Below are 25926 nucleotides of genomic sequence, written 5' to 3' on the forward strand. Positions count from 1 at the left end.
AGTAAGTGAGGATCGCGGATTTTCAGGTTCGCCAGTTTTATTTAAGGGTTTTATCGATGAGTGTTGTGGTTTAGTTTAGTTTCTGCCGAGGAAAGTTCCCGAGAAGCCGAGTTGGAGATGAGAGGTTCCTAATTAGTTTCAGTCTTAGAGTGTAGCCCCTTTTCTTTTAAAATTCGAGGTTGAATTTTTTTTAAGGGGGGGAGAATGTAACACCCCGAATTTTTATATATTTAATAAATGAGTTATTTTCCATATCCAATTAGTTTGATTTTTAAGGAGTAATTAAGTAAACTATTTGAGAAATGATTATATTTTGGTTATTCAAATTTTTTTTCCAAATGCATATTTATATAAGTAAAAATTATATATTGGAAAATTTTGGAAGAAATTATAAAGGATGTTTTTATAAAAGAATTTTGGGAGAATTGGTATTATAATTGATTAGTAGTATTAAATTTTAAGTTGGAAATTGATTATTTAATTTAATTGTGTGTAGGATTTAATTGGAGGATTATTTTGGAATAAGGATTCAAAGTATAATTTTATTTTTATGGGGTTTTAATGGAAATTTGTGAGTTTGGTATTTTCGTAAATAAATATGTCGGTCAGTGAGTGTCAGGCTTACTACGGGTTTCGGTGGCCTTAAGCCTACCCATTCCTAGTCTTGGGTCCACGGGCCCACGGGTGGGGTCGTGACAAAGTTGGTAAACCAGGGTTGAGGGTCAAATCCAGTTATAAGTCTGAGCTGAGGAAGTGTATTTTCGATCTTTGCTCGTGTTGGATCCTCAGTGTGTGGAAGCAAGTAAAGATTTGGTTTCCGAGGAGTAGTAAGTGAGGATCGCGGATTTTCAGGTTCGCCAGTTTTATTTAAGGGTTTTATCGATGAGTGTTGTGGTTTAGTTTAGTTTCTGCCGAGGAAAGTTCCCGAGAAGCCGAGTTGGAGATGAGAGGTTCCTAATTAGTTTCAGTCTTAGAGTGTAGCCCCTTTTCTTTTAAAATTCGAGGTTGAATTTTTTTTAAGGGGGGGAGAATGTAACACCCCGAATTTTTATATATTTAATAAATGAGTTATTTTCCATATCCAATTAGTTTGATTTTTAAGGAGTAATTAAGTAAACTATTTGAGAAATGATTATATTTTGGTTATTCAAATTTTTTTTCCAAATGCATATTTATATAAGTAAAAATTATATATTGGAAAATTTTGGAAGAAATTATAAAGGATGTTTTTATAAAAGAATTTTGGGAGAATTGGTATTATAATTGATTAGTAGTATTAAATTTTAAGTTGGAAATTGATTATTTAATTTAATTGTGTGTAGGATTTAATTGGAGGATTATTTTGGAATAAGGATTCAAAGTATAATTTTATTTTTATGGGGTTTTAATGGAAATTTGTGAGTTTGGTATTTTCGTAAATAAATATGTCGGTCAGTGAGTGTCAGGCTTACTACAGGTTTCGGTAGCCTTAAGCCTACCCATTCCCTAGTGCCGGTCACGGGCCCACGGGTGGGGTCGTGACAGAAAGTGTGGAAACAAATGATTTAAATATTGAAAATACTGAACAGCCTTTGATAAGGTCATCTCAAAATCAAAATATTGAAACAACTGATATCTATGCGAAAATGTTTAAAGGTCTTGTATATTCAAAGGGACATCAAGCACAAAAAAGAGCCACCATCCCACAGCACCATCAAGAATCTAATCAGAGGTTGGATCATGAAATTTATGGTAAGTCTCCAAAACTTCTTATAAATAATCCATCTAGTCAACTTGATCTTCCCATTGCTCTTAGGAAATGTGTCAGGTCATGTACTAAACATCCTTTGTTAAATTTTGTATCTTACAAAAATATTTCATCACCATATTATACTTTTATCTCACAAATGTCTAGTATGGTTATTCCAAATAGTGTTCAGGAGGCTTTAAATGTTCTTGAGTGGAAAGAAGCTATTTTGGAGGAGATGAGAGCCTTGGACAAGAATGCTACTTGGGAAGAAGTGGATCTGCCAGATGGGAAGACAGTTGTCGAATGTAAATGGGTATTTACTGTGAAGTACAATTCAGATGGATCCTTGGAAAGATATAAAGCTCGTATAGTAGCCAAAGGATTTACTCAAATATATGGAGTGGACTACTATGAAACTTTTTCTCCTATGGCGAAACTCAATACTATTCGAGTGCTCTTGTTTGTTGCAGCTAATCTAAATTGGTCTTTGAATCATCTAGATGTGAAGAATGCCTTTTTGAATGGTGACTTAGAGGAGGAAGTATACATGGAACCTCCACCTGGTTTTGCTCAGAAATTTGGAACCAAGGTATGTAAGCTAAAGCGATCTTTATATGGCCTTAAACAATCTCCTAGAGCATAGTTCGAGAGGTTCACAAAGTTTGTTAAAGGTCAAGGTTATAAACAAAGTCAATCTGATCATACTCTTTTCATAAAAAGTTCTATTGAAGACAAAATTTCTATTTTAATTTTCTATGTAAATGATATAATTTTGACTAGAGATGATATAATTGAAATAAGCATATTAAAACAAAACCTAGCCAAAGAGTTTGAAATGAAAGATTTAGGCCAGCTAAGATACTTTCTTGGAATGGAAGTGGCAAAGTCAAAGAAAGGCATTGTTGTCTCACAACTGAAATATATTCTAGATCTCTTGAAAGAAACTGGAATGAGTGGTTGTAAACCTTCTGAAACTCTAATTGAAGCTAATTCTAGACTTGGGGAGGTAAAGAATAGTGTTTCAGTAGACACAGGAAGATATCAGAGGTTAGTTAGAAAACTGATTTACTTATCATATACTCGTCCAGACATTGCTTTCGCTGTAAGCTTGGTAAGTCAGTTTATGCATTCTTCATATAAAGAACATCTTAAAGCTATACACCAGGAAAAGAACTTTTTTTAAGAAAAATAAAAAAAGAGTAGTTGAGGTGTACATGGATGTTGATTGGGCAGGTTCAATCACTGATAGAAGGTCAACTTCTGGATACTGCACATTTGTTTGGGGTAATTTAGTCACATGGAGAAGTAAAAAGCAGAATGTAGTTACTAGAAGTAGTGCTGAGGCAGAATTCAAATCAATGGCACAGGGAGCGTGTGAGATTTTTTGGCTGAAAAGGGTTTTACAAGAGCTTAAAAGATTTGTGAGTTTACCTATGAAGCTGTATTGTGACAACAAGGCAACTATCTATATTGCTCATAATCCTGTTTTACATGACAAGACAAAATATGTTGAAATTGATAGGCACTTCATAAAAGAAAAACTTGAAGAAGGAATTATCTATACTCCATTTGTACCAACTATACAGCAGGTGGCAGATATTTTAACTAAAGAGTTATTTAGACAGCAATTTGAATTTCAAGTTAGCAAGTTGGGCATGACAGATATATTTGCTCCAACTTGAGGGGGAGTGTTGATAAGTTAGAATAACTAATTAGTTTTTGTTTGTTAGGGATATGGATAAACATTCTAAGGTTTAGGGATAAGATAAATTAGTTCCTATCTAAGATTTTTTCTATCTTTTAGCTAGTCTATATAAGTTGTGTTTTTCCTATGTTTGATATATGAAAAACATAAGAGAACATTTCTCTTTTTTCCTTTCACTATAAAATTCTATAGTCTATCACTGATGTAAAGGGTCATGCTTCAAATAATTCCCTTTGCCTTTGGATATGCAATAGGAGACCTGTAGCATAAATAATTTAACAGCTCAATGATTAATAAAAAAAATAGGCACTATAACCTGAAAAGGCCTTATCTTCACTAATCGTTTACCTGTTTCCATGAAAGTCGGGAAAGACATGTACATCTTGTGTTGAAGTAGCAAATGCAACATTTAGGTCATCCATTATAGTCCTCAAAATATTGTTCGATAGTTCGAATAACGAAATGTCTGAAAGACAAGGATAAGTAATAGAGGATCAAGCATAGTTATTGAAGGCGCATACTTAGGTGTATGCTTGAGAGACGTGACGTGCAAAAGAGAAGAAAATAAAAGAATAAAACTTCTGAAAGAAATTGAAATTTTAGACAGACGTATATATATTTATATAATCAAGAAGAGGAACACTCTCCGTGATCCCCACACCACCAACATAAGCATCAATCAGTGAAGTCCCGACAGGAGTTCCAGCTTCAGGACCTAGAAAAGAAACTGGAAATCTGAAATATTAAAACTAAAATTTAAAGAAAAACAAACAAATTTTAATGCAATTGAATTGACAGACTAATAATAAAAAATAATTTTCGGTCTCACCATAGGTATGTGTTGTGTGATTAAATAGCACTTCTTTTTTATGCTGAGATCACCGCATAGTTTTGTCTGTGGAAGTAAATATATTTAGTTTGAGAATAAAGAAAGAAAATTAAATATTAAAATTTAAATTATGATTCTTAGTACCGAGGCAAATGGTATCATGAGAAGGAATTAGAGATGCAACAAAGCGGTTAGAGTCATCATTGTTAAATTAGAAATGACGCTGTTGGAGTGCATTAACATGTTGTATTTGCCTCTTCCAGCTTCATCAGCTTATCATATTGCCTTTTGAATAATTCTTTTTTCAATTTATTTTTTTATGAAATTGAAGCAACAAGTAGTACTGCTTAAGAAAGGGAGAACCTTTTTTCTTAGCATAAAACCCCAACCAAACAGGGTAGTCTCCTGTTTTCTTGTCAAGAATAATACATGAAAAACTCTAGCACTTGGAAAAGTAAAACAAAAGAGAAAATATCTTTTTATCTTGCCAACAGAGAGTCAAAATAGTAGAACAACAAAAACTATCAAAACTTCAATAAAACAACAAAATAACCAAAACCCATTAAAGAAAAGGCACTAAAAACTATCAAACGACATGCTACTTTTTGGGATGTTGCTCAATATTTAGAAGTCAAGAATTATTTTTTCTTCTCTTGTTTCTAGTACTGCTACAGTATGCAATAGGTTTGTGTTAAATATATATTTATCTTGAACAGTTCTCATTAATTTTCCATTTCTGAAATAAATTCTTGTTTTCTTCTTCTCTTGAGACCAATCATTATTTAGCAGCTATGTAGCTTTCACCAATAAAGAATGAAGATTAGCATCCCTATATGCTTACTGAAAATAAAAAATATAGTAATCCAGGAAAAGTATAATTCCTACTCCTGTAAAATATTTTCATACTGACCAAATGAACTTTTACCCAAGTGTACGTAGTAGTACTATTAAAGAGTATAGGAAACAGAAACACAGAAGCAAAAATTACAAGAACTAAGTATTATCATAAGCAACCTGCTATGATTTATGAAGTCCCCGAACCAACTTCTGCAAATTAGAACAAACAAAACGGTATCAACATAAAATCAAACCAAAGAACCATATTTTCATGTCCATCAACACAATTATCAAAAATCAGAAAGCATCACAGAAACAAGAGCTTTTAATTGAAATGATCAAGAAAAAGAACAGAGGATAGGGTATTGTGATTACTACTGAAATTGAGGATTTTCACTCCTATGTTGCAGCGGATGAAATATGGAGACAACCTGACAGTTGGGCTTTTTTGCTCTGCTTGAATCAAAGGATTACTTTTTCAAAAATTTCAAAATTCTACTAGTGGAAGAAAGGGAGATTAATATTTTTCTTCGGCACAAAACCCTAACCAAACAGGCATTCACCTGTTTTCTTTTTTTTCAAGAATAACAAATGAAGCTCTAACAATTGGAAAAATAAACAATTTTTTTTATTTTGCTAATAAAAATCGGAAATTAAAGAAACTGATCGCACACAAAAACTTCATTAAACACATTTGAAGAATAAGAACTAAGAAATATGAAACGACATGCTAGATTTTCGAGCTGTTCTTGCTAGAAATATTGATATCAAGTGTCGTTTTTTAGATCCCTTCTCTTTTGCTATTAAGTACATTGGCATTTAGAGCTCCATAGCAGTAAAAAGCCATAGTGCAAAACACAAGTATCAGCTTGCAGTTTAGTATCCTACATAGTTTCCTCTATCGGAAAATTGGAATTCATTTTTGGTTTCTTGTTCTGGTGCCTGGCAAAATCAAGAAACCAATATATTAGCTATAGTTTGCACAACTAACAACTAATACCATTAAACTAGAAAGAAGATAAAAGATCTAAGGCTAGGGCATCAAAAAAGTTACAAAGCAGATACAGGAAGTCATGAAAGGCATCGCACCAGCAATAAGCCACATATGAGCATAGTGGGTAAAGAAGCACTTACATTCACAAGAAGCATCAAGATTTGGAGAATTAGCTAGTTATTCCTATCATTAAAACTAGAAATCATTATTAAGGGCTTACTTCTAAAAGGAACATGATCATATATTGTCAGAGTCTTACAGTTAAAACTGTAAAAAAGACTGCATAAACTATTGTATTTTGGGGGAAAGTACAATGTGTTATCCTAAACCCTCAACACCTCTTATTAAGAACTGGCTACAAAAGAAATCTTAATATAGAAAGGTGAAAACTACTCTTGAATTACCTCCACCTCACAAATGCAACTCCACATGAAAGAGTTACCAAATATCTACTTTAAACTTGTCTGAACCTTAACTCTCCAATTTGCATGCATATGGGCGTCTTAACCCTCCTAGGATAGTTACTTAAGCTAGATATCTAAAACTCTCTAAACATGAAATCTCAAACAAAATCAGATGCTGATTGTTGCTATAAAGAAAGGAAGTTACAAAGAGAATAGTCAAGCATGACCGTATGCAGAAATGACATTTACTATCTCGTTATAAAAAGCCACAAATAAAAGAGCCTGAGAGGAAAAGTACAACATAAAGGAAATATACATACTAATATTTAAGGATGTATGGAATACTTATGCATGTTCTTCTGCACACCAGACTTTCTGGAACCAATCAAATTCTCAACAAAAGGTTTACCATCATCCAGAGCTAAACAAGCCTGAAGTTTAAAAAAAGAAAGTGAACACTTCTAACAGCTGCTGATTAGTGCTAAACAGCATGATATATCATGCTTCAATGCTGATTGTCCGTATATAGATTTCTTGTAAGAAAACCACCAAATTCTAAATCTTTACCAAAACATTGATTATGTTAGCCCTGTAGCCCCTACAATATGTCAGTAATTATTAAGCTAATTAGCAAGAAATATCAATCCCATAAGCTTTTATATTCTAATATTGTCAGATTGTAGAAGAAGAAACACATGTGAATATCAGTGTCTACTTGTGTTCACTACCTTCACTCATCCCATACTGATACTTCGAATGCTGACAAAATTTTCCAATCAGTGCAAGACTACAACACACCATGATGAAGAGTTGTTATCTTTTTCATCCTAGATTTTCCTTCTCCAGTTTTTCTACCTCTCCATTGTTGAGAACAAACATGTCCAGACTTGAGAGACTGGTTGACTGAAGATGAATTACAAATCCCTTGATTGCAACTGCTCTTCTTATCCCAGGAAATTAAATGACACATGAAACATCCAAAAACTTTTCAACAACCATTGCAGGATCATTTAAAAAATAATTTAAATTAAGTCACAAATATCAATCATAAGAGACATAATTATGCAACCATTACAAGAAGCATACCAGATGTTTCTCAGCACTGGTACCTTGAAAAAAATTTACTTTATTATGATCCGGAGTCCCACGATTTTGCACACATATATAGGCAACAAGTTTACCATAATCATCTAAAGGAAAGCCTATATATTGCACTCCTTGACGCATGTAGAGTACAAGCTTTGAAACACAATTTTCAATTACTCTCTCACCCAGCTTCCGTGTAATAGGCAGAACACTCTGGTGATGGAGAAAAAGAAAGTAGTTATCTGATCATCAAATCAATATACGACTTTAAAAGGAAAAGGAATAGAAATCACCTAGTTCCCCTTTCTTAAACTGCCCAAGATAGGGGACAGAAGCTCTGGTGATACCTCTTCAACTTCCTCCAAGACCATGATCATAATGTACCCCATAAATAGAAAAATAACATGAGGACGTTTTCCCTGAAAGTTGTCCACATCCCATTCCAAAGAATTATTAAGAGATGCAAGAAATTAAAGAAACTGATCGCACACGAAAACTTCATTAAACCCATTTGAAGAATAAGAACTAAGAAATATGAAACGACATGCTAGATTTAGAAAGTCCAGAGTTATTATTTTCTTCTCTTCTTTCCATGACTGCTGCAATATGCAACAGATTTATATCAAATGCTTGAGAATAAACCCATTTCCCTGGTTTAAACAAGAAAGTAACAACAATCAAACTAAATCTATAGAAGAATAGGTAGCATCACAGGAACAAGGAACAAAAGAGAGGCATTTTGATTAAAACTGAAATTGAGGATTTCAGCCCTAGGAGAATCGCAGGATTCATTGTGGGTTTCACAGCTGAGTGAAAGGAAAAGGATGGAGGGAAAAGAACATTTTGGATGCTCTTATGAGAATGGACCCTTAGTATTACGCATGAACGGTAAAAGATTTCCTAATTAGCTACATTTTCCTCTTCCTCAAAATTCAAATTCTTGAGAATAAACCCATTTCCCCGATTTAAATAAAAAAGTAACAACAATCAAACTAAAATGGACCAACGAGGAACGGCTGTGACGGTGGCATTGGACATCTCGACGGAGAAAGGAGAGGAGGGATCGGGAGAATGGTAGAGAGGAAAAGAACATTTGGGATTCTGTAATGAGAATGGACCCTTAATATTCCTCATCAACGGTAAAAAACTTCCTAATTAGCTACATTTTCCTCTTCCTCAATTTCAAAGAAAATCCTTAATTTTCTTTTTACAGTTGGAATTTACCACATTTTTATTCTATTAAGTAATTTTAAAATTTTAATTTAAAGTGAAAGATTTTTAGCTTAGCATTTCTATATTAATAAATGAAAAAATGATTTTCTTCGAATTTATTAAGAAAGGAAATACAACTTTAATAAAATTGCAAATGAAAATTAAAAAAAGAAAATTAGATAGTATTATTGTCACATTCTAACTAGAAAATTTATGTTTAACATAAAAAAATATATTTTATCCATCAATCAAGACAATAAAAATATCATTGGACACACCATAACCAATTACAATATTTTTTATGTTTTCTTTAATAAAAAAAATAACTTTTTAGTTTGCCTTTAAAACATCTTATTTACTTAAGTTATTTTTTTGATATTAAAATGATAAGTATATTTATTTTATGTAATATAATATTCATATTAATTTTATATTATCTTTTTAAAATATTTTAATTTCTTTATTTTATCTGTTCAATATGATTCATAATATGAAGTAATATTTTCAATCCATTCCATAAAATAGAGTAATTATTCCTATCTTTATTTTAATTAAAATCATTTAGAAACTTATTTTTATATTTTAATAATAGCTACAACTTATTTTTATATGCTCGAGTTTATAATTAATTATTTTATTCAAATATGATCTATTTTTAAAAAAAAATATATTATTAGCTGAGCTATACTTTCTTTACCTGATATTCAATTTTTAATCATTTTTTTAAATTTATATATGAGTTATCTTTTTACTCAAAGTTACAATTGCCTTTTATTAACCCAAACAATAATCTTCCCTTTTTAATTTAGAGAATTCTGTGAAATTTGATTTATGTATCATGATTTTGGTGTATATGACACAATAACAATAAGAGAAATTAATTTAAGGTCTGATGTGAATAATAGATAGATAGAGTAAATTTAAATCTAATTAGAGAGCAAAAGGGAAAGAAAAATTAATGATAATTTGTTAATGTAAGTGCTTCACCGTAAATCACGAGTCATTATTTTTAAATGCTAATCGAGAGGATATAATTTGGTACAACTTTTCAGAATTACATGTGACTTATCTTCTTAAAAACGTACATTCGTCTTAAAAGAGATTTGAAATTAATTATTTTTATTATATTAATATTTTGATAGCATTTCTCTGAAAATTGAATAAATGCTCAATTTTATATAATACTTAATTCTCTTCATTAGATTTTTTTATCAGCCAATCTAGTCAAAAGACACAATTTATAAATAAAAAATAATTTAATCTTTAAATTTAATAATAAATATGAAAGAGAACACAAATTATTTTTGATAACTCAATTACAACTAGATATTAATTTTAGCTTGATGAATGAGCCACTTAAAACTTTTTAAAATTTATAGTGTTTGACATTGTTATTGAAAAATAACTGATAATTTTTCAAAAACAGTCAACAACTATAGCTTCAATTTGCAACAACTCAAATTTGAAATTTCTTACCAAATCATAATTTTAAAATGAATAGACAAAATTAACTTTTTATTATTTAGTTTATCTTATTTACTATTCTTTTAATTTTAATTTAAAATAACTTAATTTGAATTAGAAAAACTAAAAATATTTAATTTCCTGTTATTTTCAAATATGATAAAAAATATTAAATATCTAAAATTTTACTAAATTTTTTTATAAATTAATTTTATAATTATATAATAATAAAGATCGGTGCAATTTGGTGTTCTGAATGAAAAGCACAATGTGAAAAGAGAAAAATAAAATAAATACATTTCCTTTTCTTTAACTATAATTTATTTACATGTAAAACAAATATAAGTGCGGGTCCATGCAATTATTTATCGCTTGGGAAGAGTGGCAATTTGCAAAATTAAGGCCTGGATCTCGCGTGGTCGGCTTACCCCAGTAAGGTTCGCTAAAAGGGTCAATAGAAAAAAGCGCGTACAAAATGTTTTAATTAATTCCTTAATCACTAGAGTTCTATGATTAATTTAATTTCTTCTTATTTTATACTTGGTTCATTTCTATCACCATATCCATATAATATTGCATTTTCTCATTTAATAATAGTAATTAATATTTCTCAATCAAAAAATTAGTTATTAATAAAGTAAAATTAAATTCCATGAAAATCTAATTACTGTACAATTTGATTAAATATAACTTAACTTATTTACTATTAATTGTCTATCCATCCGAATTGTTATTATTATTTTATCTCATAAGTATTTTTAATTCAGATAATTAAAATTTTATTAAGAACTTGTACGTTTGTAATTCAACTAATAATAAATTGAGATATTTAATAAATAGTATAATTGACGAGATTTTAAAACTTTTTGTTTCCTGTATTATATATTGATAAATTAGTAATGAAATACAATTAATATACCATTTTATAGGATTTGAATGAGTGATACATAGGAAGAAAATTAATATACCATTTTATAGGATTTTTCTCATAATTTGACTATAAAATGAGCCAAATCATTGAAACACATAAACAGAAAGTGGGAAATTACATTGGCAAACCAGGAAGTAGTAGATGAGATATCAGTGGAAAGATTTGCCAAGGATGCAAGATTTTTCTCATATTGGATCGCCCTGATGAAGTCTCTAACATGAAGGGGTCGACTATACCATAATAGATTTTAGTCTTTCAGGCAAAGGAAATTCCTTTGGTGATTATAGGCAACTAGTCTGATTCCAGCAACAGTAGGGAGCATTTTCTATCCTACATTGATTGAATCAGGAATTACTTTAGCTAATCGACTCTAATGAAATCAAATTCTAGAACCCGACAATTGTTTTTCCATTGCTTTCTGATCAATTTTGATTCGAGCAGCAGTAAATTATTGTTTAAGTATAAAAGTAACTCTTTTTTTCTATTATCGCCAAATTCTTATTTTTAGTTCTTGCATCCATCTCGACTAATGAGCTGATTATTCAATGAAAATTTATAAAAAATTTATATTAACTTTACATATAGAGTTTCTTTTTCTTTTAGCAATTTATATGAAAAAGTTTTAGTATGTAGCTTACCTAGAAAATACATAATAAATTTTTTATATAAATTTAATTTAAGTAAAATTTTAGGTTGTTTTACCTTTTTATGTGTTTATTCAATAAAAATTTACAAAACTTAAATTAAATTTATAAAAAAAGTTTTATCTTGTTAGCAATTTACATGCATGATAGTAAGTGTATATTTCAATTTTAAAACTAAGAAAAAAAAAAGAAGTAAAGTTAGAGTTCCATATATTTCAATCCTATCTAACCACAAAAATAAAAGAAAATCTCATTTAAAATATAATCAAAGGATACAAAGCCCTGAAGGAAATGAGAAAAAATAAAGCATGACCTATCATTGTTTAAATGAAATATTTCATTAAGTAAATAATTTAGCAATTAATATTCTATTTGTCCGTATGCTTGAAATTCTGTTTGTTGAAAATAGGACCAAAGAAGCACAAAGGGATCTAAGTACTGATATATGTTGATAAGGAATCTGATTAGTTGTTCAAAAACCATGTTCATTGTATCATATCTATTAGGAGATACCTGCACGTTAATCTTTAGGCCATATACACATATATATATATACTATTCCCCGAGCCCGGCAATTAGTTAATCATAGACATATTTTAGTTAATGGTCGTATAGTAGATATACCAAGTTATCGCTGCAAACCCTGAGATATTATTACAACAAGGGATGAACAAAACTCCAGAGCTATGATTTAAAATTATCTTAAGTCATCCTCCCAGGAGGAATTGCCAAAACATTTGACTCTTGACCCATTTCAATATAAAGGATTGGTCAATCAAATAATAGATAATAAATGGATTGGCTTGAAAATAAACGAATTGCTAGTGGTAGAATATTATTCTCGTCAGACTTAACTCTAACTAAAATAACAAGGGTTTGGATAATTTTGCCCCCTATCGCCTAAGTAAAGAAACAAAAAGAAAGTACGGGTTTGGTTTGATTGGGGGGTTTTCTCCCATTCATATATCATAGATATATAGGGATATTTTCATTCCTTTCCAATTTTTCCAGTATTTTTTGTACCACAGAAATTAGGAATAGAGAATCTATATCAAGGAAAGGTCTAACTGTTGGAATAAAGGTATCCATTGTTATGGGATTTGATACATTGCAGTCAGTAAAAAATGTTGCAATTACACCCTTCTATTTCTTTTTCTTATACTCTTCTCGGAAACTATGAAGGTGGTTGTATGGCAGTTTCTGCAAGCTCTGACCTATCAGTGTTTTCTGCAACTATGGCTGAACTTTTGGCTATTAGGGCAGGGTTTCAGTTTGCAATGGGAGTGTGGGTTCTCTGACTTAGAGGTTGGAGAGTTATTCCACTAATGGTATTGCCATGGTGCTTGATGATGTGATTTATTTTCTGAGTAATGGTTTGGTTGTTGAGGATATTCATATGTTAGCTGGTTTGTTATTTGTGAACAGTGTGATATAGTAGTTTATGCTTAGCTGGTTTTGATAATTTTTGCAATTTCAAAATTATAAATCAATGATACGTTGAGATGTAAGATATATCAAATAAATGCAAATTCATATATGATATATATGAGACATTTAATAGTTGTGTGATTAAATTTAGAATAGAGTTTTTGGTTCACAAATTTTATATTTATAGACTAACTTATTTATTTATACTCTTAATACTCATTAATAGAGAGGATACACAATACAATTCTAAAGACCAAATCTGTCTAAAGATCTTACTAATTAATTAGCTACAAATAATACTTGTTTTGATTATTGATTCTCTGACAAATAAATACTAACCTATGGTGTAAGAAGGGCTCAGCAAGTTGATAACAGTGATCTTAACCTTAACCATCATGTTGATGTTGTTGATGATTCCTTGTGACCTTATTCCACTATCCTTCAGACCCTGTCATCAACAATTCTTTCTTTTAGTTCTATACATAATTTGCCTTGGGAAAAGCTAAATTGCTAAGACTTAGACTTAGCTAATCTATTCGGAGCCTGAGTTATTCACTTGGAAAGGAAAATGATCCGGTCCACGAGCTGGCGCAGAGTTGATCTGAACTATTCCTGTTTCCATTGCATCATTGATCAAGATAGCTTTGTTGATGTCTCTTGTGAATACACAACCTTGTGTTCCATTGGAAAGTATTAGTATCTGACATGGAGAAAAAAAAGGGTATAATATCAATAATACTTGGAGGCCAAAATTGCTAGCAGTGCAATGGTGGATTCCTTCTTCAATAGAGTTGATTCTGATAAGAGGAAGAACAAGACCAAATGGCTCCTCCCATACAATTCTCATATCAGGTCTTGCGTTATCCAACAGTAAAGGCCAGATGGGGTTTCCTTCTCTCTTGTACTCTTGGCAAAACGTTGCTCCTTTCTCTTTGGCATCTTTGATTAGTCCTTCAATGAATTTAGCTGAGGATTCTGTAACTGCTGGGGTTATATCACAGTTATCCTCTGGCAGCCCGACGCTTAGTTTTGCAACTCTATCCTTCACCTTCTCAACCAAAGCACCAGCAATTGAGTCCATCACCACAACAACCTTAATCGCAGTGCACCTTTGTCCACTGTATGAAAAGCCTCCTTTTATTATGTTTGTTGCTACCAAATTGAGATCAGCATCTTCCAGGATAATGCAGGCATCTTTTCCTCCCAACTCCATCTGAAGTGGGATAATCCCTGCCTTCTTCGAAATTGCAATACTTGTTTCTCCTCCGGTGAAGCTGAGAAGGAAAGAATACAAATTAGGTGCACTCAGGATACAACTATTTTAAAGGAGGAATAAGAGAAGGTTATTACCTTGTGCAGTTAACACCAGGATGCATAGTAAAGAAGTCGCCAATCTCAGAGCCTTTACCAGTGACACAACTGATGAGGACTTTGGGAAAACCAGCCAAGTGAAAGCAATGTACCATATGTAAGCAAGAGACAGCACCCTGAAATTGAATCAAATTATCCGATTTATGAATTAAAAAAAGAAATGGGGAACTTTCTAGGATAATTGATAAAAATGAGCTGTTTCAGAGAGAACATGCAGATGCCCTCTTGCTGTGCATCCTCTGCACATCAATTTGTTCTTGATGAATTACCTGAGTAGGAGGCTTGTGTACAAGTGAGTTTCCAGCAATCAATGCAGGACCAATCTTTGAGACAGCAAGATTGACAGGAAAGTTAAAGGGTGGAATAGCTAGTATCACTTCAACGGAGATCTGCAATTTTTAAAACAATTCCAATTCATAAACTATATTAACAATCTTGCCCAAAAATTAATGAGAAACTAAAACAATACTCTCACTGAACTAATTTAGTACATGCCTTATTTCAGTTATTATAATTATTATAACTTTCATCTCATTTTGTCATAAAATTGCAGACCATATTTGGTTAACCCTTTTTTAATTTTTCTTCTGTTTTTTTATTACATGTATCTCTTGCTTTTTCTGTTTTGCAAGTAGAAGCCAACTTTTAGTTAGACAAGTCCATATTCAAAAAGCAAAAGGCTCATCTCTCTTTACACTCCTGATTCTTCAGGCTACCAATTATTATAAAATGGCTCACGCATGAGTAGTCCCAACTAGATATATTCAGACAAATCTAGTTTCCATCTATGAGCTGTAGCATCCACATTTCTTTTTTCCTTATAAATAAGAACAGAGATAAGTAGGCCATTTTGCACATCCTATGTTAATGTTACCCCAGTTGCACTTGCAGACAAATTCTGGCCATTACTATATGAACTAGACGAGGGTAAATTTGGTTACCTTTGCTTAGTCATTTTGAAAGTTCTGTTAGGCTTACATCATTAGCCAATTAATTCGGTATTGGCTTCCTTTTGAATGTATTCATACCATCAAAACAAGGGATGTAATTCCTTATTTCAATGTTTTTCTTGTTCGTTTTTAAGCAGGACCATAACAGAAAAATAATAAAAATGCAAGTATACCTTAGAAGTGAGGCAGTACTTTGTCCTCTCATTTCCAGGAAAACTATCAGAAACCAAGAACTTGCCCTCTCCAAGAATTCTTACTCCCTCTTTTGCTGTGTAAGAGATAAGATCTCCAGATCTCACAACCTTCAAGAGATCAGAAATACTAAGACAAACATTTCTTCTTTATTATTAATGAAAACTAAAACCAGGGCAAACTGACTAATGAACTTTAGGACAGTTGTATTGTAGCTGGAGAGACAGTGTTGCAAGGTTTCAAGTTCATTACTATACGAAGTTCATTAAACCAAAAAAAAAGAAACTAAGAACAACAGGAAAAATTGTTAGGCATACCTCAGAGAATGCATCTTTAGCTGGTTTTGCAATTTCTTTCACCAGGCACCCAACAATTGGAGCCTTGTGCTACTTCAGGATAGCAGCTGCGTTGTGAAGGAGCTCTGCTCTCTTCCAAAGAGGAGTTCTAGCCCAAGCTTTATGTGCACTTTTTGCTAATTCTATCACCTTGTTTTATATAGTAATATACATTTCCCTATTGATATTCGGGAGCCAATCCATGTACCGTTGATAATAATATAGCAAGTTGTTACTAATTCAAAACATATTGACTAGTAGTAAAGGCAGTGCTGAGTAGAGAAACAAATTAATGCAGTTTAAGGCTATGCAGAGGTGGTTTATAAATATAATAAAAACTTCAACCAAATGACTAGACTCGGGCAGTGCTACATAAAAGTGATGCAAAATTGTTGCCATGTGGTGTGTTGTAGTGTTAGAAAAGATTTGAACCATTGATACAAATTTCCCACTAAAAATATATGCAAGTATGTGGTATTATATGGGATAAGGTAGGGTAGGGAAATAACCTATAGTGACCTAAACTCCCCTTTAAGCTTCCAAAAATGATTATAGATAAAAAGGTAAACATCATTACTATATCTATGACTACTCCAACTATATATATATATATACACTAAATGCAAAGTAACCCTCACTCTTTAAAGAAGAATTCCATTAAAGTGGGGAAGAAGAGGCCATAAATAGGAGAGGCAGTAGAGTACATGAGAGATGATGAAGAAGCTGCAGCAGCAGCATCAAAACCACACTTCGTGCTGGTGCATGGAATCAGTGAAGGAAGCTGGTGCTAATACAAAATCAGGTGCCTGATGGAGAATTCAGGGTATAAGCAGACATATGGATAGACATATATATATATGTTGGTTGTGTTTATAGGTGATATTGGTCGGGCATAGTGCTGGAGGGCTAAGCGTAACGCAAGCCACTCACAAGTTCGCAAAGAAGATCAGAGTAGCAGTATATATGGCTGCCACCATGCTCAAGTTTGGTTACTTGACGGATCAAGACATTCAAGATATAAATTTCTATCATACCCTACCTACCAATAAATGTATATCTTAATATGATCATTCATATAAATATATATTTCAGATTTCTTTTGATTGAATTATTATGATCATCTTTTAATTGACGGGACACAGAAGAACAAGTTTATTCATAGTAATGATGATGAGTACTAATTTTTCTTTTTTCTTCCTGAGCATGTGTGTTTGGGGATGAGGAGAATATAGGGATGTATGGTAGCTAACTGTCTTCACCAACTATTGAGTTGTTACCCACATCATGATTTCTGAATTCTCACTTCACCATCTCCATATACGTAACTGTTAGTGTTCCATGCCAAAACAAAAATAAATTAGGATAATATATTTAATTAAATTAGTACAGGCAGAGAGAGGCAGGCTATTAATTCACTTGAAAAAACCCTCACGACCCACCTAACACTATGTGATTTTAGCTACGTGTTAAAAATATCACTTCACTTGTTGTCATGGTTTGTTCTATTTTAGGGATATATGGTACCCAACTGTCTTCACCAACTATTGAGTTGTTACCCACATCATGACTTATGAATTCTCACTTCACCATCTCCATATACGTTACTATTCCATGCCAAAACAAAAACAAATTAGGATATTATATTTAATTAAATTAGTACAGGCAGAGAGAGGCAGGCTATTAATTCATTTAAAGGAACCCTCACCACCCACCTAACACTGTGATTTTAGCTACGTGTTAAAAACATCACTTCACTTGTCGTCATGGTTTGTTCTATTTTCTGTTCCTTCCTAAGGAAAATGGGTATAAAACAAATCTCCTAATAACACTAGTCAACTAAAAATATGAGAGTCAACTAAAAATATGATGTCCAGTTATATGTTTATACATAATATAAAACATGTACCTGCAGAAGAAAAGAAAAGTGCATGAAGATTGAAAGGGATGCTTACTTACTATGTGACCATGAGCATTGCAATGCTCTACAATATGGCATGTACCATATGCAATACCCTGCAGGCATCAAGGTATAGAACAGCCAATTGTCTATCACTTGTGTCAAGGGTCATGCCACAAATAATTCCCTTTGTTTTTGGATCTGCAGCCGGAGACCTATAGCATGAAGAAGTTAACAGCTTAAAAATCTATAACAAAACTTAGGCACTATAACCTGAAAAGGCCTTTCATCACTAATCATATACCTGCTTCCATGGGAAGGACATGTACATCTTGTGTTAAAGCAGCAAGGAATGGAGCCTTTATGTCATCGATTATAGTCCTCAATTTATTATTCAGTAGTTCAAATAGCGATATGTCTCGAAGAAAAGGAAAAGTGATACAGGATCAACCATAGTTATTAAAGGCGGGGGCTCAGGAGTGTGCTTGAGAGACGTGAAGTGCAACAGTGAAGAAAATAAAGAATTAGACTTCTAAAAGAAATTAAAACCTACACACACATGTACATATTGATACAATCAACAATCTCTTATTCGTAACAAACGTTTGACAAAAACTGAGTAAATAAAGACTTAATGCTAGACACATGGCATAATTAACAATTGAACTTGGCACAAAGATAATGGTAGCATCAATAATTTAACATGGCATAACTAAAAATCAACATGAAAAAAGAAAAGTTATTTTACTGCTTGTAAATGTAGGATGTGAGGTTTCCAAAAAAGTAGAGAGAAGAGGAAAGAAAAAAAGAGAGGTTGTGAGAGCCAAAGGACAAAGAACTGAGGAGCAGCAGAGACAGAATCAAAAGGTCAAGAAACATCATTTTATGGATTGAGCCAGTGAAAGAGTTTAACAAATGAAAAGCAAGAAAAGAAGGAGGAACTATTTGGGTTTTAAAAAAATAAAGGTAAAATTGGAGTGAAGAATAGAGAAGGTAGAGTCAAAAAAAAATATAAAAGAAAGAGTTTAACAAATGAAAAGTAAGCACATACCATTCTTAACAAATTAGAGTTTATAAATTTTCTATGTCTAATGAACAATCATGAGACCATATTACAAACAATTCAATTCAAATATCAAACAAAAAAATTAAAATAACCCAACATGACTTTTGAAGTAACTCCACTATGCAACTTAATAAAATTAAAGATTAGCTATTAACCCTATCATGGAATTATTTAGAGATGAGGTAGAGGTACTAACCTTAGAAATAGAAATTGAGATAGTTAACAAAATAAGAAAATTAAAAAGTTACATTTAGCTCAAGAATAAACAACTTAACTTTTCAAGTACCAGCTTCTAACTAATCTTCAGTTCTTTAACTTAACTTGTGCCGAAGCAAACCTTATGTTCTTCAAGCACATAACAATTTTAACAAATTAGAGTTTATAAATTTTCTATTTCCAATTAACAATTATTAAACTATATTACAAACAATTCAATTCAAACATCAAACAAAAAAAGTCATTCAAACAAAAAAAATTAAAATAACCCAACATAACTTTTGAAGTAACTCCACCATGCAACTTAATAAAATTAAAGATTAGCTACTAACCCTATCATGAAATTATTTAGAGATGAGGTAGAGGTACTAACCATAGAAATAGAAATTGAGATAGTTAACAAAATAAGAAAATTAAAAAGTTATATTTAGCTCAAGAATAAACAACTTAACTTTCAAATATCAGCTTCTAACTAATCATCAGTTCTTCAACTTAACTTGTGCTAACGCAAACCTTATGTTCTTCGAGCTTCAATCTTCAAGCACATACCATTTTTAATAAATAAGATTTATAAATTTTCTATTTATAATTAACAATCATCACACTATATTACAAACAATTCAATTAAAACATCAAACAAGAAAATTAAAATAACCTAATATAACTTTTGAAGTAACTCCACCATGCAACTTAATAAAATTAAAGATTAGCTAACCCTATCATGGAATTATTTAGAGATGAGGTAGAGGTACTAACCTTAGAAATAGAAATTGAGATAGTGAACAAAATAAGAAAATTAAAAAGTTATATTTAGCTCAAGAATAAACAACTTAACTTTTCAAGTATGAGCTTCTAACTAATCATCAGTTCTTCAACTTAACTTGTTCCCAGGTAAACCTTATGTTCTTCGAGCTCAAATCTTCAAGCACATACCATTTTTAACAAATTAGAGTTTATAAATTTTTTATTTCTAATTAACAATCATCATACCATATTACAAACAATTCAATTCAAACATCAAACAAAAAAATTAAAATAACCCAACATGACTTTTGAAGGAACTCCACCATGCAACTTAATAAAATCAACGATTAGCTACTAACCCTATCATGGAATTATTTAGAAACGAAATAAAGATACTAACCTTAGAAATAGAAACTGAGATAGTGAACAAAATAAGAAAATTAAAAAGTTATATTTAGCTCAAGAATGAATAACTTAACCTTTCAAGTATCAACTTCTAACTAATCATCAGTTCTTCAACTTAACATGTGCCGATGCAAACCTTATGTTTTTCGAGCTTCAGTCTTCAAGCACATAACATTTTTAACAAATTAGAGTTTATAAATTTTCTATTTTTAATTAACAATCATCATACTATATTACAAACAATTCAATTAAACATCAAACAAAAAAATTAAAATAACCCAACATGACTTCTGAAGTAACTCCACCATGCAACTTAATAATATTAAAGAATAGCTACTAACCCTATCATGAAATTATTTAGATATGAGGTAGAGGCATTAACCTTAGGAATAGAAATTAAGATAGTGAATAAAATAAGAAAATTAAAAAGTTATATTTAGCTCAAGAATAAACAGCTTAACTTTTCAACTATCAACTTCTAACAACTTAACTTGTGCCTACGCAAACCTTATATTCTTGGAGCTCCAATCTTCATGCACATACCATTTTTAACAAATTAGAGTTTATAAATTTTCTATTTCTAATTAATAATCATCAGACAATATTACAAACAATTCAATTCAAACATCAAACAAAAAAAGTCATTCAAGCTTCAACTTCCAATCCAGTCATAATAGCCAATGAACAAAAGGTTAGTATTTTAAGCTAGTTTAAAAAGTGGTTAGGAGAGCAACTTAACTCTTCAAGATTAGCTAATACAAAGAACTTTGATCCAAACGTCATCCATACAAAGAACTTTAATCCATCGAGTCTTATTCGAACCGTTCAATATACTTTAATAATTCTCAATAAAATATATTTAAGTATACTTTTCATTTTCGTTTTGTTTAAAACCTGCAGCATTATGTCCAAGACTGACCGATCGATGTGCTACTCGACGTATTTGACATGAAACTTATATGATGCATGAGTGAACACATGCGACTCGATGCATGTGAAGTGTACTAAAAGACCATCGTCTAGGAGGTTTTAACTCAATCCAGTTATGCAGTTAAAATCTAGTTTTTCACATAATGTATGCGTGCATATCATCTTAATCACTAAGTCTGGTCAATCTCATTCGCATTTAAACGCATGCTTATTGCAAAGGAGAGAGGAGAAAATGCATATACATACATAAATGTATAATATACTACTTACAGTAAGACGCTTCAAAACTAAGCGCCATCCATCGCGCTCAAAGACCTTGAGGCTTTAAGTGTGAAGCCATTCCTACAATGGAATCAATAATAAGTTGACAAGAAAATGAAAAGTCGTAGAGATTTTACCTAGTGAAAATGCCAATCAACTTTACAAAGATTTCTTTTTGAGATTTTATCAAACTCCCATGATCCTGCACAAGTTTCCACAAGTCCTGACTAGCATCATGACCTATTCCAAAGTTTTAGCAATTAATGCACGTTGAGATATTTGCTGCTTATAAATCTCCCGGAGTACTCGGTATTTGGCATCACGATACTGCTTCACCTTTGGGTCTTTCGATGGATGAATGACCTGAAAAAAGTCAGGTTAATTACAATGGATCAAATGGATATTAATAAAAAAAAATATAATGATAGAGCATAACAGTTTGCATAAGTACTAATCCCAGGTTAGCAGCTACTTATATTTTAGAATATTGATTTAATGTTTAATCAAGTGAAGCAAGCATCATATACCACCCCCATGATCCTCTCAGTTTACAAACTATTTTATATAATAACATACAACTCCCTATTGATTTTGAAATTAACGAGAGCCAATCCATGTACCATTGACAACAAAATAGCAAGTTGTTACTAATTCAAAACAAATTGACTAGTAAAGGCAGCTCTGAGTAGAAAAATAAATTAATGTAGTTTAAGGCTATGCAGAGGTGGTTTATAAATGTAATCAAAACTTCAACTAAATGACTAGACCGTGGTAGTGCTAAAGTATGGCATAAGAAATAAAATGCAAGTGAAAATTCATTTAGGCAATTTCTACAACTTCTTCTCTATAATGATACACAGAAACACCAAAACTTTGAAGGAGCAATGAGGTAAAGTCTGCCATGTGTTGCCGAATTCTACCATCAACTTCAAGCCCCAATCTTAAGCAAGGGCCTTTAGATTTATTTATTCACAACTGATCTATAAAATTCCTTAGCATAATTGCTTTGCAAGTCAACGTTATTGAAGTAGTACTTCTTTCAAATTCTTTTTGTCTGTTTTTTTCTCTTTTTTTTTTCTTAGAGATATGGAGGAAGGTGGGAGTAATAGGATGAACCAAGAGAAAACAATGACTAATAGGAATTCTAGCAAAAACAGAATGCACAAAAGAAAAGCTACATTATGTTTTGCACTCACTTAAAACCTCTCCTCTAATGATTTATTGTTTTGTACCTAGTTATATGTCATAAAAGTTATGAATTGAACTGAATATTCAGAAGCAAGAGCTCATGCATACTTGACAGCCTGCATTCAGGGCCCTCATGGCCTCACTGAGACTGGCATATTTTTTTGCAATAACAGCACCAACCCAATAGCACAGACTCACTTTCTCGTGGTAGTACAATAGGGCAGCCTGCACCAATCATGAACAAATAAGCATAAGTTTGTGAATATGCACACAACACTGAAAAAAAAAACTATTATTCGCAAAAGTAGTCAAAGCAAGCTATCATAGACTTACAGTACTGAATTTAGTGCATATTTTTTTAATTTTTATACATGTTGTAAAATAAAAGTTTTTCTACACACCGAACCCGCTTAGTTCTTCCAATTCTAAAACTCAACACCAACCTTACTGGTATGAACTATCCAAAATTTAGTTTGAGGTTCCATGAACTATTCAAGCTAACAATTCAATATTGAAAGACTTTCCTAGCATATTCACAATAAGTAATAACTAGTGAACATTGAGACTTCACTCGTACATTATATCAAACTGGGGAAATAAATAATGAGGAAAAATTGCACTACAGGTAAATGCCAGTAAATGCACATGTATCAACAATTTTTGGTGCAATGGTTGAACTAGATAAGCAACAATGTAGCTACAGCAGGGGCAAGAATATCCACTGTTAACCAATTCCTAATTTTTTTCTTCATCGAAATGTTGCATCAGCATATAAACTAATTGTCTTATTCATCCAGGGAAAGCTACACTTCGTCTGTATAAATCATATGATGTCAGATTACAAGAAGAAGAGTAAAATATTGGTAAATGCAAAACTAAAATGATATGTTAAAAAAGAACCAAATCATGCTTTGCTTTTTTACAGTTGATTGCTATGTTTCAAATTATAAAACAAATGAACTTGATCAATGTGCACTATAAAAGAAGAAAGTGTTATAATAAGATAAATCATGGAGGGAGGTGTACTCTATTGCTATTTTCGTTGAACCATAAGAATCTATAAGTGACACAATCTAGAAATCAGTCTTAACATAAGAGGTTCTGAAAAATACTTTCCTCTGCATTGATGGCAGGTTTTAAATAAAGAATCATGAAATTGATATCAAAATCAGTGCAATAATAAAATATATAGTCATATTATACCAGCCTGACCAGTCACCACTTTCAACTTAAACTAAAGGCTTAAATCCCATAATTTCTTGTATCAAAAGCCTGTCATATATTTCATTGAATTAAGGGGTAATTGCAATTTGCCAAACCAGAAAGCTATTCAAAGAAACAAGGAAGATCCCTAATTCTATTTTAGAAAATTTTCTATGGGCAAGCAGTCCTTAGAACAATGGCCATAACTCAAGATCCGACTGTTGAATCAAAAGTGCCATTTTATATACATAAACTACATAAATGAGAAAACAATATACTTAAAAACCAACCATTCATGTGTCATAGAAATTCAGTATATGAGTTTTCAAAATTGACTGTCAAGACAAAATTTGGAAGGGAATTCAGGACTTAGCAAACAAATATTAAAATCAGGCTACAATTTTATTCAAACACGATGGCCAATAATACTTATCATTTTAAATATATATATATATGATTCAATGCCTCTTCCAAATAAAGAGACTAACAAGTTTCTGGTGTGCAGGATCCTCAGATCAGGCAAGCACAGAGCATACACTTGTTAAATCTTAAATAGAAATGGAAAAATAAGAGAAAATAAGATTAAACTAACAAATTCTTATTAATGGATGAAAAAATATACAAACTTTGAAATAAAAGCTTTTAAAATGAAAGCTTTAAACAAAAGAAATATAACTTACAAGAGTAGTTGAATAGAAGGCTGCACACGACCATGAGGATCTGGATTTGGTAATTAAACCCTTTTGCTCTAAATCTTTTATTTCTACTCCACAATGGCTTTCTAGAGTTCATTCATTTGGATGGGTCTGGCTTTGGTGGGAATTTGTTTGTCACTAAAATCTTTTTCATATGGATCTACCATATGCTGTTTTCTTTTCCAAAAAGCATTAGGAAGATCATAACAAACTTCTTTTTCAATTTTCTTTTGCAAACTAGAAATTTTTCTTTGGACAAGTTCATTTTGTAATTGGCTTTGGATTCATTTTAAACCCATATCTTGTTTTAGGTAGAAAAGCTGAGTTTGTTTTCCTTTAATCAAAGCATTTATCTCAAAATTATAAATTAAGTGAGCTTTTATAAGATTGAGATTTCTCTTCTTGGGTTTTTCAAAAAAAGGAAAAACAATATTTGAATCTTTAGCTTTAAAAATGATACCAGCAGTAGTTACTTTGAAAAGAGTAATTAAATTGATAAAAGGAGTTCCCAAAATAACAGTTTGCTGAAAATCCTTTGTAAGAATAAAAACATTTTTTATAGCAATATTGTTGTTTAGAATTGCAGCTTCAGTTTCCCTCGCAATTCTAATCTTTGAACTATTGGCTGAGGGGAGCCTCTCTTTAGTTTCTTGATGATATCTTTTAGGAACTAGCTCATGATTGATACAGTTGAGGTCTGCTCCCGTATCAAACAAAGCTATAGTTTCTATCTAGAAATGATCAGGGAAAATGAGTTTTATTTGAATCAAATATTTTCTTGAGGTTATTTCTTTTAAAACATTAATGAAATTTTCTGGGACACTTTTAAAAAACTCAAGATTTTGAAAATCATTTTCTTCCTCAGAATCATAATCACTATTTTGTTTAAGAATCAAGCTTTGGAGCAAAACATAATCATTTTGTTGTTTTTCTTTCAAAGCTTTGAGTTCTGTTTTAATGGCTTTGATTTCTTTTTGAAGTTCTTAGATAGTAGGGAGAGGGTTCTTTAACTTTTTCCCTTTTTCCAAGATCATAGTAAGATCATAGGTGTTCTTACTAGAAGAAAGGACGAGGGTTTCAGTTTTTAGAACTTCTTTCAAAACTTGTTTTTGGATTTAAGGGTCATTAGTATGCTTGATGGCCTCAAGAAGAGCTTCTTGTTGCCTAGTGAGCATATTAATGTTCTTTGGAATATAATCTAATTCTTATT

At 31.6% G+C, this 25926-nt stretch overlaps 1 protein-coding gene, 1 long non-coding RNA gene and 1 pseudogene across 3 annotated transcripts; all 3 read right to left on the reverse strand.

Annotated features, from left to right (window-relative positions):
- Positions 1–25926, reverse strand: part of LOC125370954 — a 100883-nt pseudogene that overhangs the window by 57273 nt on the left and 17684 nt on the right.
- LOC8279761 (NADP-dependent glyceraldehyde-3-phosphate dehydrogenase-like) lies at positions 13378–16970 on the reverse strand. 2 transcript variants are annotated; one of them, XM_048377586.1, is made up of 5 exons: positions 16094–16970; positions 15758–15886; positions 14904–15023; positions 14614–14750; positions 13378–14537 (listed from the first exon to the last, which is right to left on the reverse strand). In XM_048377586.1, the coding sequence occupies exons 4-5, from the start codon at positions 14727–14729 to the stop codon at positions 13796–13798; spliced, it is 858 nt and encodes a 285-aa protein (XP_048233543.1). In that variant the 5' UTR covers positions 14730–14750; positions 14904–15023; positions 15758–15886; positions 16094–16970; the 3' UTR covers positions 13378–13795. The 2 variants fall into 2 exon arrangements, with proteins under 2 accessions (XP_048233543.1, XP_048233544.1); XM_048377587.1 differs by lacking the exon at positions 16094–16970 and having other exon boundaries at positions 15758–15978.
- LOC125370802 lies at positions 17310–17711 on the reverse strand. The gene is made up of 2 exons (XR_007216883.1): positions 17636–17711; positions 17310–17356 (listed from the first exon to the last, which is right to left on the reverse strand). It is a non-coding gene; the product is annotated as an uncharacterized LOC125370802 (long non-coding RNA).

The sequence above is a fragment of the Ricinus communis genome, chromosome 8, assembly GCF_019578655.1.
Source record: "Ricinus communis isolate WT05 ecotype wild-type chromosome 8, ASM1957865v1, whole genome shotgun sequence".
Classification (NCBI taxonomy): Eukaryota; Viridiplantae; Streptophyta; class Magnoliopsida; order Malpighiales; family Euphorbiaceae; genus Ricinus; species Ricinus communis.